We start from the raw sequence: 17286 nt of genomic DNA, 5'->3' as shown, positions 1-17286 counted from the left end.
CTCCGAAGCTCACCTGCTCTCAGAAGAGGCCGCAGTCCTTCAGGTTGTTCTTGATGATGACGTCGGTGACGGCGTCGAAGACGAACTGCACGTTTTTGGTGTCGGTGGCGCAGGTGAAGTGGGGGTAGATTTCCTTGGTGTCCTTCTTCTTGTTCAGGTCCTCGAACTTAGTCTGGATGTATGCTTGCGCCTCCTCGTACTTGTTGGGACCTGGGATGGGGTGGTGGCAACAGTTAGCTACGCCAAATTCAGTGATACCACTATTTACCAATGACTCTACATCCGAAAGTTTCAAGTTAAGGAGTACCTTAACGGGAAAACTTTGCCCTCCAGTTACAAAATCAAAAAAATACAGATGAGTATGTGCTGCTATATGCCGCTCCCAGAGTTTCCCCAACAATAGACAGTGAAAGTTTTAGGCTACCGCTTCAAATCTGCGTGCTCGCAGCACGCTTTTCGTGTCACCGCCAAAGTTCAGAGTCCACAGACGAATAGGAGGAGGGTTTTTGGCAAGAAAATACATTTTAGTAAAATTACATGAAGTCGCTATAACTATAACGACTAGTTATGAGTGCACTGGAGGAAAAAGGTCTAAATGTAGTGGAAGCGAGAGCTCTTGTTGTCTGATAGGAATGAATGGAGAAGTGTTGTGAAAGGATAGTGGGGTGTTTGGACGCGTTCTAAGGGATGGGCAGGGCACCTGTATCATACGGCAGGGGTAAACCAGTGAAAGCTGTCGGGCGCTGCTGTTGAACAGAAGAGTGTGTTGTGTCACCCTGACCTGAGTGACTTGGTTGCTTTCTTGTCTTCATTTGGAGGCACGAAAGCATGACGGACTTGGGTGTTGAGTTGCTTAACTTGTTTGGGGATTTGGGTTGGCCATGGTCAATTTTTTGTGTTTTTTGCTACTTTTTCGTTTTCGTGTATGTGTTTGTCTTGCTGTAAGTCACCCCTCTCGAGGCATATGACCAGGGTAGATAGATAAATAGACATATAGTCACAAAAATTGTAGAAAGGAATCACCCGGAAAAAGTGTTGACAAGTCGGGCTATCTCTACGTCTGCCTCGAGAATTTCTGACTTATTGTCAAAAGCCGGGAAAAGCAGGCGTTGGATCAGTTTTTAAATCAACGCGAGGTAAAAAAGTAAATGTATTTGTTATTTCCTTTTTTTTCCTTTTTTACATTGTGTGCCTCCCATTTAAAGTTTATTGTGCGGTCATCTAATTTTAACATGTATTAGTTTCACGTTCTGATGCTTTTTTATGATTTATTAAAAAAGAATGCCGTACTTTTGCGGGGCTTGGAACGGATTAGTGCATTTAGATACAAAATGCGGCTCTACTTACATAGTTTTCAGGTTACCACTGTACTAGCAAGCTTTCATGCAGGCATACCATTTGGCAATGCTGTAATTCCTCACTACCTTGCAATTCTTACTTCACAGCCTCAGGGCATTGAAAATTATTCATTATAAAAAAAAAAAAGGCAGGCACACGCTTAAGGCATGAGACCGGACACAAATTCCAGAATTCACAGACTCCATGTCTGTGATTGGCTTCCTAGCATCAGTCACAACACTGGCGGCTTATGTAGCAGACAAGGTAGTAAGCATTATACAAATACCGTATTTACACTCTCATCAAGGTGCACACCAAAGTCTCAGATTTCATTCAAGATTTCATGAAAGCCGCACCCTGTCACACAGCGCGCCTTTTTCACAGCAATGTGGGATTCCACGCGAAAATGTAAATTGTGGGCGTCGTTGCTAAAACCTTTGAATCGTGGGCGTCGCCGCTATCGTATATATGGAAACAAACCTGCTTTTCAAAATGTCTACAAATGTGGTTTATTTTGTGTTAAATTTTGGAATATGATAATAATTCCCAATATGAAAATGGTATATGCACAATAATTTGCCCCTTGAGTAGAGTTAAACATGTAATTATAATCATTTTTATTTTAACTTTATTTTATTCACTTATTTTGAGTTTTTTTTTCTCTGTATTTCTTTAGCACTGTCTGTTCCCGTGAAAATTGTTAACTTTGTTACACGATGAAACTGTCAAACCCGACAAAGTTAAAACTTTCATGCCAATAATGTTTGGAAATGATGCAATGTTCAATATTTAGGATTTTTAAAAATGTAACCTAATTTTTATGAAAACTGCTCTGACTGTCGTTCGATTGTTTCCAAAAGCCGGCAGAACTCTCAAAAGTCCACGTGAAGTGACACGGAAAATGAAGCTTTTCATGTCAAAAGGCGGCAAAAGCAGACGTCATTAGATCAGTCTTTCGATCAACGCGAGGCAAAAAAGGTAAATGAATATTTAAATTATTTCCTGGATGAAGAGTAAAAATGTGTAAAATAAGATAATTTATTTATTTTTACAATTTTTTTGTTTTACTTTGTGACAAGTGCTTAACAAACTTAGTTTTGTTCCCAGTGCTTTTCTTTTTTGATACGCGGTTGAGTGAGACTGGCGTCTAATTGGCCATTGCGCAGTATGAGCTGACAAAAAAATTATTCAAACCAAGGAGAGAGCGCCCTTTTAAAATAGTGCGCCTAATAGGTGTGAAAATACGGTCGTACTTTGGATACATACACTTGCATAAGAAGCTAGCATTGCAAACCCTAGCGTTAGCGGGTAACATCATGGATGCTAGCATTAGCGCAATTCAGTAGGTGGAAAATCAGGCTTACCCAAATGTGCTTATTTCCCTGTAAAATGTTTATTGGTTATGAACAAAACCGCAGTAGTGATTAGTTTTATCCCCGAGCGTCCTGATGCAGGTGCTAGCATTGGTGTCTAACGTTGGAGACAAGGTAGCTAACATACACAGAGAAACCAATTCTCGATCAGAGTATTTCTGAATGGATAAAGAGAATTTTGAGATTGTGAAAACAATTTCGTAGTAGCATTTAAGAGCGCTATTTTAGATTGAAAGTCTTTTTTAGACAATACTATCACTTGAAAAACTGCAAACAACAAATGAGCGAGCATTAATAACTTGATTGTAGAAATTTGGTATCAATATAACAGTTTAATATTTGTAAAAATCGATTCATTTAGTGATTAAAATCTAAATAGTGATGGACAATTTGTTTCTTGTGATACCGATTCCTCTAAATCACACTCTATGTCCAAAGATTCACTGGAAGTGCATGGAACTAGCCCTGGTTTTTAAACCAAGGGCACCATTGAGAGTAGAAAAATGAATATTGCTCAATACGCAAGTATCGAGATATTGGGTAGCTGTGCATATACAACTAGCGTCTTGGATGCATACACTATTCATAGCAGTGAGCATTGCCAATGCTAGCATTATGACGGAGAGTAGTATTAGTGCCGAAGGATAAGAAGATTGAATCATGATTCTAAACCATACATAAATTATTTTGAGTAAATAAAAGAATACATTTACACACATATATACGTATATATACATATACACACACACATATATACATATATTATATATATTGGGGGGCAATATTGAGCATCCATTCGTACCTGTGTATTCGGGGAAGCAGATGGTGAGCGGGCTGTGGGCGATCTTCTCCTGGAACAGATCCTTCTTGTTGAGGAAGAGGATGATTGAAGTCTCCGTGAACCACTTGTTGTTGCAGATGGAGTCAAACAACTTCATGCTCTCGTGCATGCGGTTCTTGGGGACAATAAGAAGTTGTGAAAATGTTAGCTTCATAAGTGTAGCAAAAATATCAAACAGTCAGAAGAAAACTACATATTTGCAGATAAAAAATGATCTCATTTCATTTTTTTGCATTCAAGAAGCTGTGTGGAATTTTGAACTTTTTTACTTGCTGCCGCCATCTCCTGGCATGTTTCATCATTGCAGCCTCTGTCAGCTTGTTCATGATGCACGTTCGAGTAAACTTTTTTTTCATCATTCTTGGGGTTTGCGTTGGCGTTTGGACTGTACTTAAAACTGGATTTCTTACTTTCACCATTTTCATGTTACAAAAACAAATAGAACAGTGGGGTGAACATGAAGTTACGTTCCACTCCTCCCTTGTCCCCTTCATTGCTCCTATCTAACGTGTTCTGCCCCAAACAAATTTGCTAAAAATCAGATGAAAGCTGAGGCACAGTGCAAAAAAAACAAAACAAGGCAGGGATGTTTAAATGAGTTTGGCTCTGGGACTGGATCCAGATTTTCTGTTCTAAGTAAATTAATAAATCTCATCAGAATATTAGCAGTGCATGGGCAAGAAGATTCGACTACATCAGATCAAACAACTAGGCTGGGCCCACTAAAGATAAGAGTACATACTTTACTGGTAGAGGGAGCATTTAGTTTGCATTTATTTAAAAAGTCATAACTTTTAATAGAAAAGACCTAGAGATATGTTTCTTTTTTTGACGTAAATTTAAAGCAGGGTAGATTAAACGATGAGTCTGGCCCACCGGCCGTATGTTTGACATTGCTGATATAAGGGCTCTTTTAACTCAAATGGCCATTGTTAACACAAACTTAATATTCACTGTCACCTTACTCTACTGTAAGTGTCATCCTTCATGAGTACCTGGTCCCTCAAAAATAGGGGTTCGGTAAGTGAACTGAGGACCTTTCCAGGAATTGTCGTAGTTTGTGGGATCCATTGCAACAAAAAAGGCGGCCATCTTGTAAACTCACCATCTCCTCATCCTCAGCCAGGACCAAGTCGTAAGCGCTCATGGCCACGCAGAAGATGATAGCTGTGACGCCCTCGAAGCAATGGATCCACTTCTTCCTCTCCGAGCGCTGGCCTCCAACATCAAACATCCTGCAGAAGCGCAACACGCAACCTGTTAAATTTTGGTGGGGAGGAAACAGGAAGGCAAAAGAGCGCAGAAGCCACTCAACATGGCTTCCATGCTTCCCCCCCTGAGCGGGCTCGTCAACACATCCAGGCCCTCTCTAATTTCTGCCAGCAGCTGTTTGGGAAAAACAAGCGGCGGGAATGGGCTGAGGCGTTTCTGAAACTGACTTATTTATGGAGCTTTTCCAGCTACTCGGGGTGATACGAGGACAGAACTGGCGTTGGTCGGGGCCGCCAAGAAGGTGAACAGTTTTCACAGAACAGGAACCCTTGGGTTTGTTGGAGACCAACTCCAAGCTAAGTAAACTAACTTAGGTCTAGGGCTGCAATGATTAGTCGATGTTGTCGACAAAAATCTATATTAGAAATAGTCGACAATTCCATCCATCCACCATCATCTGCACTGCTTATCCTCAGTAGGGTCGCGGGGTGCTGGAGCCCATCCCAGTTATCTTTGGGCAGTGGGCTGGGGACAACCTGAACTGGTTGCCAGCCAGGCCCAGGGCACACAGGGACAGACAACCATTCACTCGCTCATTCAAACCTAGTGACAATTTGGACCAGCCAATCAACCTGACAAGCATGTTTTTGGAATGTGGGAGGTAACCGGAGTGCCCGGAGGAAACCTACACAGGCACGGAGAGAACATACAAACTTCACACGAGGAGGCTGCGGTAGCTTAACTTGAACCCTCAACCTCTGCACCGTGGGGCTGCGTGCCAACCACCCAGCCGCCATGCCACCACAATAAATTCCGTTCGACTATTTTCCAATAGATTGAGGAAACTTTACATGATTAAAATCTCTCAAGAGTGGCTCAAGCGCAATAGCGTCTGTCTTAAGTGGTAACATACATATGGGGTTAACATCAAGTACACATACTGAACTTCTAAAGTTAGGGAGCATATTATTTTACACAAATAAAAGGACTGCTTGCAAAGGTCTGACTTGCCTTGGTAAAGCCCCCTCGCACACCTAGCGGCAACCGCGTGCGACGCCATTCGCCTTTTGTCATTTTGCTTCTGCCATCAGGTGTGCGAAGGCACTTTTTGGAGGAAAATGGCGTGGCGCCAGAGGCGCAGAGTATCAGACATGTTTGATATTTTTGCCGCTCGGTTTTCAAATTCTTCAAGTGTGTAGGATAGCGAGGAAAACCGCGACTTGACACATGCGCCCTAGTGACGAAACCCATCTTTTATTACTTTTATCCTCGAGAAAGCAAAAGGTCTGTTGAAGAGATGGGAATTCCAACTCTTTTCAGAGAACAGGCTTTTTTGGCTCAGCTCAATAAAAAGAGATGGCTCTTTCGGACCCCGAACAGCTTTTTAGGTTGTTTTAGTTGTTATTCATATACTACTATTTAGGGCTGCACGATTTTGTGAAAAAATCTATTTGCGATTTTCCAAACCAGTAGGAATACTGCAATTTCGATGCAATAATTTTCGGATTCAAGATTTTTCTGTCCTGGTTTTGTTTTTTTGTGAGTACTTAGTCCTCAGATGCATGACCTACCAGTTCATACAGGAGTGGGGTCCGTAATAAATGGGGAAAAAAATAAAAATACTAACAGCAGTATGTCATACACATGTAAATAAGTAAATGTATTTATATGCCAATTTTCAAGTCACTGAAGACCTCCCAAAGCGCTTTACAATGTGCTTGTCACTTACCCATTCACACATACACCGATAGCAGGGATTTAGTGCCTTGCCCAAGGATATATAACACAACATGCAACACGGAGGAGGCGGGTATCGAACCTGTGACATCTTGATCTCGAGACTAAGCTACTGCCGCCCCGCAGTATTATAAGGAATACTTGCAAGTACAAAACCAATGTGCTTAATACGTTTAAAGACGGTAACTGTGATAAAAAGTGAAAATATAACACGCCATTATGTTAAAGAGCGCAGCGCTTTAAAAAGAAGTTTCCTCCTAACTCGGACCTGAGAAGGCTAGAAATTGACAGGTTGAAGCAGTCATATCAACAGTCCAGTAAGGTTATTGTCAAATCTATGACACAACAACAAATTACAATGGAGTTCTCACTCAGAGTGTGGTGGGTATAGGCCATACTTAAGAAGACTTTCTCTGATGGAGAAATAATGAAGGAGTGTATAACTGAGGTGATGGCGGCAATGTTCAAAGGAAAAGAAAAGAGGAAATGACAACGAAAATCAGACAAATCACACTCTTAGATTCATCAACAAGATGCGGCAGTGGCTCAGGAGGTAGAGTACGCGTCTTAGGATCAAGAGATCGCAGGTTCGATTCCCGGCTCCTCCGTGTTACATGTCGAAGTGTCCTTGGGTAAGACACTGAACCCCTAATACCCCTAATAAGCAGGTTGGCGCCTTACATGGCTGCACGGCCGCTATTGGGAAATGTGAAGCACACGGTAAAGCGCTTTGGGAAGTTTTGACTTGAAAAGCGCTATATAAATGCAGATCATTTCATTTCATTTCAAGTACTGGCTGATGTGACAAAACAGCTTTGTGATGGCGCAAGAAATGCCGAATTTTGTGTTTGGACAGAAGATAACCAACTTGAGCGTCATAATAAACGGTCCCGTGCTTGTTTGGGAAAAAACAATTGTGGAGATTTAAGATTTGTGTTTGAGGACCCTTGTTGTATATCCAATAAATGAAGTATTTTTCTTTGTACTCCTTTTCCTTGAGTTTATTATCATTTGTCAGCTAATTGAATCCAAATTATGCACGATTAAAGGAAAAAAAGAATTATTATTATTATTTATTCGACTAATCGTTTCACTAGTCGGTGACTGGTGGACTTCTAAAATAGTCATTAGTTGCAGCTCTACTTCTGTCTGACACTGACACACTTGAAGAGATGTTCAGGTTATTTTACAGCTTCACCAAGATAAACATTGATTTTGCGGGGACCTGCTTCATTTTACAACTCAGAAAAAAATAACAACCAGACACAATGATGAGGTTCCATAACTGCACACGGATACACGGACTCAAAACATTCGTTGGTGTTCTTAACCTTACACATTGAGCCTCTTACAGTACACCCCCGGAGCAAGGCGTCCTTATCTTGCAAAGTTTTCACTTTATGATGTGAAAGATTTTTTTTCGGCCCCTTGCTAAAGCATCTTCCCCACCATACGAAATAAACAACAAAATCATTTGCATACCCAAAAACGTACGTATTCAAACTTTGTGGTCTGACTGTTAATGATGGGGCCTAAAACATCTTTATGATGCCTGTCTACTATTGGTTAACGTCATACTGACGCTCCCCTACTTACAACCATTCGACTTCCGTAAAACGGTAGATATCGAAAAAAATCTGGACATTGCTGTTAGATTTTGTATTGTGTGTACCTTTTTCCGAGTACAGGACATTACTGTAGTGCTTCTTTCCGCCGATACCGGCGTGTGGTGTCTGTGAGAGCTCACCCAGCATTCACCCCGAAGAAGAAATTCGCTTCCTCTTCCTAGTTTGTGTGTAAACATAGGGTACTGTATCTCCAGTGAGCTAGGAACTTTGACATTTTGATTAATTAATATCTCGTGCATTCATTCAACATGGTTGGTGTAAAGTGTAAAAAAGAGGCGAGCTGTTTCATTTGAAATGAAAGTGGAATAAGAAAGCTTGATGCGGTTGAGAAAATGGTTGGATTGCTTTTTTCTCAGACACTTTTTACCACGGAGGAGGAAGTCGCCTAACTGTTGAAGCTCATCTTCCAAAAGTAAGTTAAACTCAACTTTATAGTGCATATTATTTTAAATTTCTTAACATTAGAAAAAAAGTTAACCCTATTTGTTCACTTGTTATTTAAAATAATTAAACAAATATAAAATGATAAACAGAAAAACATGAATACAAACATACCGTACAGTGAAATAGATTCACAAGGATACATCCGATATTGCAACTAAAATGTAATTTTGCTCATGAAGAGCCGTTCATCTTAACGTTTTATAACTATTAAACAATAATAAATAAAATAAGAAAAATAATACTTTAGAAACGAAAACATAAGACATTTTGGGGGATTTAGTGTAGCTGCAGGGATTTGTTGTGAAAAACTTTAGCATTTCTAATGTTGCCCTACACATGAGCATTGCCTTAAGCAGAAACGTGAAGCACATCTCATTTCTCTTGGTTTTCTTGGAGCCAGGCTAGGGCGTGAGAACCGTTTCATTAGTAGCCCGGCCAAGTTTAACTAAAGGGAAACATCTCATTGTGTTTGTTGACATTCTTTGCCGACGGCAGTCTCGTTATGTGAGCGACGTCACGCACCATTGCTTTGATTTGTTACATCCTCCAGAGTCAATGCGCAACTTGACAGCGCTATAATGATTATAGAGTCTTACTTGAAGTGCAGATCCTTAAAAGTAAAGTGGGTTTCCACGATGCCTGTGGTCTTGACTCGGGTTCGCAGCACATCTTGCTGCGTCGGGATGTAATCCGGCTTGGCTATCCTCTCCAGGTCGTTCAAATAGCTGGAGTGGGAAGGTGAGAGGGAGGAGAAAAAAATCCACAATCATCATATGAGGTGTTGGATAAAGACAAAACAATACTATTGTTCCATTTTGGTTATTATAAGAATCACTTTCATCATTGGTTGAAATGTAACAAGAATGTTTGCACAATTTAATTGGGAACATATATTTTAATTAATTCCTCCAAAAATATCAAATGTGAAATGTAATTTTTGTGATAAGAAATATATTTCAATATGGCAGATAAAACTTAGTGTAGGAATTGTTTTTACTAAGATCACAAAAATATATGTATACCTTAAAATTGCCACAAAAGTCTATCTACCATTTCTGTCTAATTTGCATAGTTTAGGAATTATATTTTCTATTTTACTAGAAAAACAGGTAAAAACAAAAATATCAAAAACAGTTATAGTGAGCCACAAAAAATGTTCCGAATAGGTTAATTTTTCTGCAGTGTATGTGTATTTTTTTCGTAATGTGTAATTAACAATAAGAAATTAATACATTTGTTTTGGTTTTGTATAAAAACATGTTTTGATTACATTCATTCTTGCAAATTCCTATTCAACAATATTTTTTTATAACAAATCAGTCCATTCAAAAAAAATAAAATAATGGTAAATAAACATTATAGGTCATATGGTATACATGTAAATTTTCGGGATTTATATAGCACTTTTTAAGTCAATGATGACTTCCCAAAACGCTTTACAATGTGCTTCACACTTTCCCTTTTACACAGTATATAACGGATAGCAGTGTCAGCCATGCAAGGTAACTACCTGCTCATTTCATCGGGGGCATTAGGGATTCAGTGTCTTTCCCAAGGACACTTCGACATATAATTCCGAAGAGCCGGGAATCGAACCTGCGACCTCTTGATTCAAAGACGAGCGCTTTACGATGAGCCGCCCAATTTAACATTAACATTTTTAAGATAAAAATGAGGTTATTGAAAAAGATATCAATACTGTTTAAAAGGGTGTGCGAACAAATGAATCAATTTAAGAGAAAACGAAAGTGATTGCTTTCGCCAACAAATATTGGTCAGATGTGATTTGACAGAAAATAACTAATTAAACTTATACACTGTTAACGTAAACCAATTCAATCTATTGCTAGTTTGCTATTCTAATGCTAAGAGATGTCATAGTTAGGCTGAAGCACTTTTAGAAACTAATATTTAAACACAAGCAACGTACATTCAACTTTGTCATAACATTTAGATGCACATATTCTTTATTCTCAGCAAAGCTGACTAATATTCCTAGAGCGAAATCCCTGTTCTTTTTTGTGTCTGCACTATTTTATCATGCTGCCCCCTGATGGCCAATGTGTGCACACAAGAAGGTGCAGAGAGGCTGTAACAGATTAAATGGCTTCTTCAAGAGGGACCACGTGAATTCGAGCTCCTCAGCCATGGCCTTAAGGTGTCATAATGTGTGTCACAGTCCTTGTGTATTCAACAGAGATGAGTGCACTAATCCCCGTCTCATGGGGAGGAAACCAAAATGAGTTTCTTCTATTCTTCAATTTTTTTTTTTTTTACACACAGCGATGGGTGCCTAACTTCACAAGCAACCTTGCACTATTATCACCCAGGAAGCACTGTCATTGTACTTCCACTAATAGAGCGCTAAGCTATATGGGTCACTGAGGTAATTCATATATATATATATATATATATATATATATATATATATATACAGTCAAGAAAATATGTATTTGAACACCCTGCTATTTTGCCATTTCTCCCACTGAAGAATCATGGTGGGGTCTGAAGTTTTCATCGTAGGTGCATGTCCACTGTGAGATAAGCTAAAAGAAAAAATCCAGAAATCACAATGCATGATTTTTTGACAATTTATTTGTGTGAAATAGCTTCAAATAAGTATTTAAACACCTGAGAAAATGAATGTTAATATTTTGTACAGTAGCCTTTGTTTGCTATTACAGAGGTCAAACATTCCCTGTAGTTTTTCACCTGGTTTGCACACACTGCATTTTGGCCCAGTCCTCCACACAGATCTTCTCTAGATCAGTCAGATTTCCTGGCTGTGACTGACAAACACAGTTTCAGCTTCCTCTCAAGATTTTCGATTGGGTTCAGGTCTGGAGACTGGCTGGGCCATGGTAGAACCCTGATATGCTTCTTACCGAGCCACTCCTTGGTTTTCCTGGCTGTGTGCGTTGGAAGACCAAGCCACGACCCATCTTCAATGCTCTGACTGAGGGAAGGAGGTTGTTCACCAAAATCTCACAATACACAGCCCCAGTCATCCTCTCTTTAATCCAGTGCACTGGTCCTCTCCTATATGCAGACCCCCCCCTTGGGTAAGACACTGAACCCCTAATACCCCCAATAAGCAGGTTAGCGCCTTACATGGCTGCAAGGCCGCTATTGGGAAATGTGGAGCACATTGTAAAGCGCTTTGGGAAGTCATTGACTTGAAAAGCGCTATATAAATGCGGATCATTTCATTTCATTTCATCTCTCTCACAGTGGCCATGCACCTACGATGAATATTTCAGACCCCTCCATGATTTCTAAGTCAGAGAAATAGCAAAATAGCAGGGTGTTCAAATACTTATTTTCTTCACTGTATGTATATTTATATATAAATAAATGTATAAACGTAAATACACAAATACACACAAACCTATACATGTATATACACAGATACACACAAACATATATATTAGAGCTGCACAATTAAACGAAATCTAATTGATATTGCGATGTGACGTAGTGCGATTGTGTTATGGTGGAGAGATACCCTAACAAAGCACCCCCTGAAGAGGGTTCTGTTTTTATAGTCAAGCATGTCAATATGATTAACCCTTGTGTTGTCTTCACTTTAAAGACCTTTTTGTATTTTTGTTTTTTTTATACAGCTTTAATCTGAAATAAGAATTGAATTTAGCTGTTCGACTGTTGGAAAAATTTAGGACAAGAAAATCAAAATCTAATGTTAAATAAAAAAATCATTCCAGGGGATATTTCTGGGTTTTCAACAACACCGTGGCAGATTATTGTGACCCGAGGACAACAGGAGGGTTAAATACTCAGAGAAAAAAACTTAAGCACAAAAAAATGCACTTTTTTCTTTAAATCATAAATCGTATCGAAATTGCAATACTGGTCTGAAAAATCACTATTAGGTTTATTTCCAAAATCGTGCGTCCCTAGTATAAACACAGATACATACAAATAATAATAATAATTTCCTTGTATTGTCATTCTGTGTAACAATGTACACAGAACGAAATGTCGATTGCACCTGACCCGTTGTAGCGAGCCGATGCAGCCGCAGCCAACAGAGGGCGCCGCCGACCACTTTTTAAGTCTTAGGAATGATGTATACTGATAAAGGGTGTGTGTGTGATTTTTCAGTTTTCTTCAAACTAATAATGCATTTCTGGCCTAGTGTTACCAATACCTCGTAGAAACTAGTAGTCAGGAGAACACATACTAGACACCCTATGATTTGTTGAACTCTGATGCATAATTAGCTGGGATAGCACCAGCAGACATTATGAGGCAGTTACTCACTATGAAGCAGAGTCATTGAGCTGATACTCTCGAGCTCGCGTGAAGCAACTCTGGACACCGCCGTCAGCCCAGAGTCGCTGAATGACGTTTGACAGGTCGTCGGGCAGGACGCCCTGCTCCTCTGCAGCTGCAGACAGGGAAAACAGTTGGCGGGCGTCGTCCTGGTAACAAGAAACAAACACGTCAGATTAGCTGTGGTTTTAAATCTGCGACCAAGATTTCAATGCCTGCTGGTCATTTGGGTTTAATCGAAGGAAAGAAGTCCGGTCCGGTCACAATTCAGAGATAGTGTGGGTTACATATGTCGAAGTCAAGGCTCGAGATTTGATCTGCAACCTCAGTGCAAATGTTTAAATCTAAGCTTAAGACACACTTCTACTCTATAGCATATGAATAACCTATACTTGATGTTGATAATATGTGCATCATTTGCCCTCATGTAGGTTTTAGATGAGGGGATGGTGTCATAATAGTCTCGGCCCCTGGCTTTGTAGTGAATTATGAATTGACCGATAATGGATAATGGATAATTGATAACGAATATAGAACAATAACCCTTACAAAATCCCCCCCATAATAGTCTGTAATAATAGTTTGCAATAGTCTTTGATCTGTGCAGCCCCTTGAGACTCTTTGTAATTAAGGGCTGTACAAATAAACTTGACTTGACTCGAGAAAAGGTTTTCTACAGCCACTAAGATGGTCTTGATTGAACAATGCAGCTGATGTAAAACTCCTTTTAGCTCTGTGACACATGGTAGTAAAACAATTCTCATGGGGTCCAGAGTAGTAAATTAATGGCAAAAAAAGCATGCCTTAGCTGGAGGGCTGGTGGTTTTTGCGGAGGCTTACAAATTATTATTCAGGAAAGCAAGATTTTAGGGTCGGGACAATCTGCTTTGGTCACGATTCGATCGTATCACGATACTCAGGGGGCCAATTTGATTTAAATCACGCTTCTTGATAATTGCCATTTTCTAAGTATTGCGATTCGATATAATTAATGATTGCAACTTTTACTAAAAAACAAGCAATTAAAATCGTAGAATTCTGGGACAATAAACCAAGAATAATGTTCAAACAACGCACATCGGTCTGTGTCAGTCAGTCCGCCAGCTGACATTAATTTCAACTGAGACAATGAGAACATAACATGTACACTGTGCAACAGGTTTCAAGGCCACAAAATGTCATGAAGTGAAATGTCAACGTAACAAAACTGCCGTCCTTTAATGATCCTATTTACAGTCAACACTGAAAGATGAGAAAATACAATAAAAAAAAAAAATTACGTAATGGATATGACATCATAAAAATCGATTCCGGGGAGAAAGGTTGACTTTAAAGTGCCAAAGATAAAATCACGGTATAAATGTGAATCGCTTATTTGTCCCACCATTATAAAGGTATTAAAGATTATAAAATGATTATTGAGGGGTTTTTTCCCCTCTATATTTTTTTTCTTCACTAAGATTGAATCTCTTGTAGTATTTATCAACTATCAATTTATTCCCACTACAATTTATTTAACTTAAAAAATTGGCACAGACTAACAAGTGAAATAAATAGCTTACCAAAAGCAATTCAAAGGATTGTTTTAATGATTTGAGTTGTTCCGCTTATCATTTTTTTATCAAAATGTTTACCTGAAGATGGGAACTTTGCTGTGTGATTTTATACCTATTATAGAAAGGTGCTAAAGGATCTTTAAACTTCCACAAATACACCTAGATATAATTTTTGTATTTCTTTAAACAGCGCGTCAGACTTATTTTAAGTATAATAACATCAGGATAGGTTTCTTCAGTGTTCTCTGGTTAATTAATGGCAGTCAGCAAATACAGCTACAGTGGGTGCTTTAGAGTGATGTCTGGTTTTGACTACATCAAATGGAAAAATCTGAAAATGCAAGTTATTGTGTGATGCAGCTCATTGTTCTCTTGTGTTTCCCTCAGCATTGTCTAGCGGGCCACATTAAATGATGTGGTGGGCCACAATTGGCCTGTGAGCCATAATTTTGACACATGAGCACCATTATATCATACACCAAAAAATGTTGAGAATCGTTTTTTTAGCGTACATTACCTCTTGAAGAAAGTGTTCTCTTTGGTTAATAGATGTTTGCACTTTATGTTAATTAAAGTATATTTAGTTATTACAGTTAAGGAAATTACGGAAAATTGAAATTACTGTTTTGTTTTTTTAAATAACAAGGTTCATACTCCTTTTTCATTGCCAAATTTAAGCACTTTTAAAGCACTTTCAAGGCCAGTTTTTCAAAAGGAAGAAATCCATCGCCGATCAAAAGAACGTTTTTATCTTGACTTTGATGACTAAAACATAGTTGCTATTTTGCTGCTAGCACATACTTTGAGCTGTTCCCATCTATGATATATGACCTTTTTGTGTCAATGGCCTGCTATAAACTGAAATGAATTCTGCTTCAACAAGGTCCGGCAAGCTTGGCTACATCACACTTGTTTACAAATATGGAAAGGGTTCAAAAGGTGTTGTGTAATAAGTGAGTTCAATACGGAAGACAAAAAAAAAAGATAGCACTGTATGTATAAAAAGCAGAAAAAAATACCCAAATTTTGACTCATTTTAATGAGATTGATTGCTCTGAAGCAGAGTGCATTCAATCTTTGAATCTTAGAGACTGCAGATATTTTCGCTTTATTTATTTAATTCGTATTTTTTGCATGATTTTCATAATATCTGCGTCTGGATAGGTTAAAATAGGATCGTAAATAGTTATTCTTTTTGCATTTTACCATTTATTTATAGCACTGAAGAGTTAATATAATTAAATTCTCTTTTAATGTTCAGCATTTACAGATATTTTGTGTTGCTGTTCGAATTTAAATCTGTTCAGTGCGTACAAAGCTAAAATAGTTCGTATGTTCCAATTGTTTTCCAGATCTGAGAATATTTTCATTCATATTTCATGTTTTTAAGGGATCCTATGCAAAACCTATGACATTACTAAATAATTTGGTGCATAATGTTTTATAATTATCGACAATGTCATTAAAAAAATAATCTGAGGATCCGTTTCGGAGCTGAGCCAAAAGAGCTGGTTTTCTAAATAGAGCATTCCTCTAATATGGCCAGTAGACAAGACAACGCCATGATGATTCGTCACCAAACAATTTCAAGCATTTTCAGGCACTTCACCCAAAATTCAAGCTTTTTCCTAACCTTGAAAACACAACATTAAAATTCAAGCATTTTCAAGGGTTTCAAGCACCTGTATGAACTCTGGATTTAGCCCACCTTTGCAAAATTTGAAGCCACTACTACCGATGGAGGCTGAATAATACAGGCTTCTCGTATTTTCATTTTCTAGGGATTTTTGTATCACTTAAATAAATCTTTTCTGCCTGTTGAAAATGTAAGATTATTGATAGCCATAAAAACTTTGCTTTGTCAAACTGATCGTATTGGAAAATATTCGTTCAATAAAGTTCACTAGACTACATGAGTCTGATAATTTTCTTTTCTAATTTTGGACACCATTAGTTTCCAAGGATACCAGTTCATTATGTTGACCATTATTGCTTATGTAATTCTTTGTATCGACTATTGTGCAGTGTTTATATCATTGTCACCATCAGCAAATCATGTGACAGCTCTTTCAATTTCCACAACCTTTAGGGTGGATATGCTTTTGTAACCAAAGAAGTTAAATGTAAACGGTTTGCATTTATATAGCGCTTTTCAAGTCAATGAAGACCTCCCAAAGCGCTTTACAATGTGCTTCACACTTTTACTTTTTACACACTAACTAACCGATAGCAGCATCAGCCATGCAAGGCAACTACCTGCTATCGGGGTTATTAGAGATTCAGTGTCTTGCCGATGAACAATTCCACAAATAACACGGAGGAGCCGGGAATCTAACCTGCGATCTCTTGATCCCAAGACGAGTGCTCTACCTCCTGAGCTAAAATAGAAAGGGCTCAGAGTCGGGCTTTTAAGAATAAGTTGAAATTTATTATCTGAAGTTGAAATTGCAAGTTCAAGATACATAGATGCCTTTTCGCCTTTTTTGAGTGTCTACTAAACTTGTAATGGACTGTTGAGACTTAGAACGCGTCCAAACATCCCAATATCCTTTCACAACACCTCTCCACTCATTCCTATCACCAACAAGAGCTCTAGCTTCCATTATATTTAGAACTCCTTCCTGCAGAGCACTCATAACACTAAAGTGGAGGGAGCGAGGGGACTGGGGATCCTCTCCTCTCTACTCCCTAAGAGACAGCAAGGCAAAGAAAGGGGGGCGGGGGACCGAAAGGTCTCGCAAACCCTAGTTATAGGGTACAAAATTTCTATATTATTGGGAAGTATTCCTGTATTTTCCACATCCTTTCAACAGATCCATGGGTGGTCGCCTGTTGAAAGGTTGTTCTTTAAAGAACATACGAGA

The 17286-nt window shown here is 38.8% G+C and overlaps 1 protein-coding gene across 1 annotated transcript in view; it reads right to left on the bottom strand.

The window, feature by feature from the left end:
* The window catches only part of LOC148364311 (guanine nucleotide-binding protein G(i) subunit alpha-2-like), a 90937-nt gene that overhangs the window by 803 nt on the left and 72848 nt on the right, over positions 1–17286 (bottom strand). The window contains exons 4-8 of the mRNA XM_088338378.1: positions 12855–13015; positions 9170–9298; positions 4658–4787; positions 3514–3667; positions 14–210 (exon numbers count right to left, since the gene is read on the bottom strand). Coding sequence (XP_088194504.1) covers positions 20–210; positions 3514–3667; positions 4658–4787; positions 9170–9298; positions 12855–13015 — 765 coding nt within the window. The 3' untranslated portion in view covers positions 14–19. The remainder of the gene's footprint in view (positions 1–13; positions 211–3513; positions 3668–4657; positions 4788–9169; positions 9299–12854; positions 13016–17286) is intronic.

This window comes from Urocampus carinirostris, chromosome 6 (assembly GCF_059441175.1).
Source record: "Urocampus carinirostris isolate Australia breed hairy pipefish chromosome 6, RoL_Ucar_1.0, whole genome shotgun sequence".
Taxonomy (NCBI): domain Eukaryota; kingdom Metazoa; phylum Chordata; class Actinopteri; order Syngnathiformes; family Syngnathidae; genus Urocampus; species Urocampus carinirostris.
Note: the sequence above shows the minus strand (reverse complement) of the source record. Positions and strands in the feature narration are given on the sequence as shown.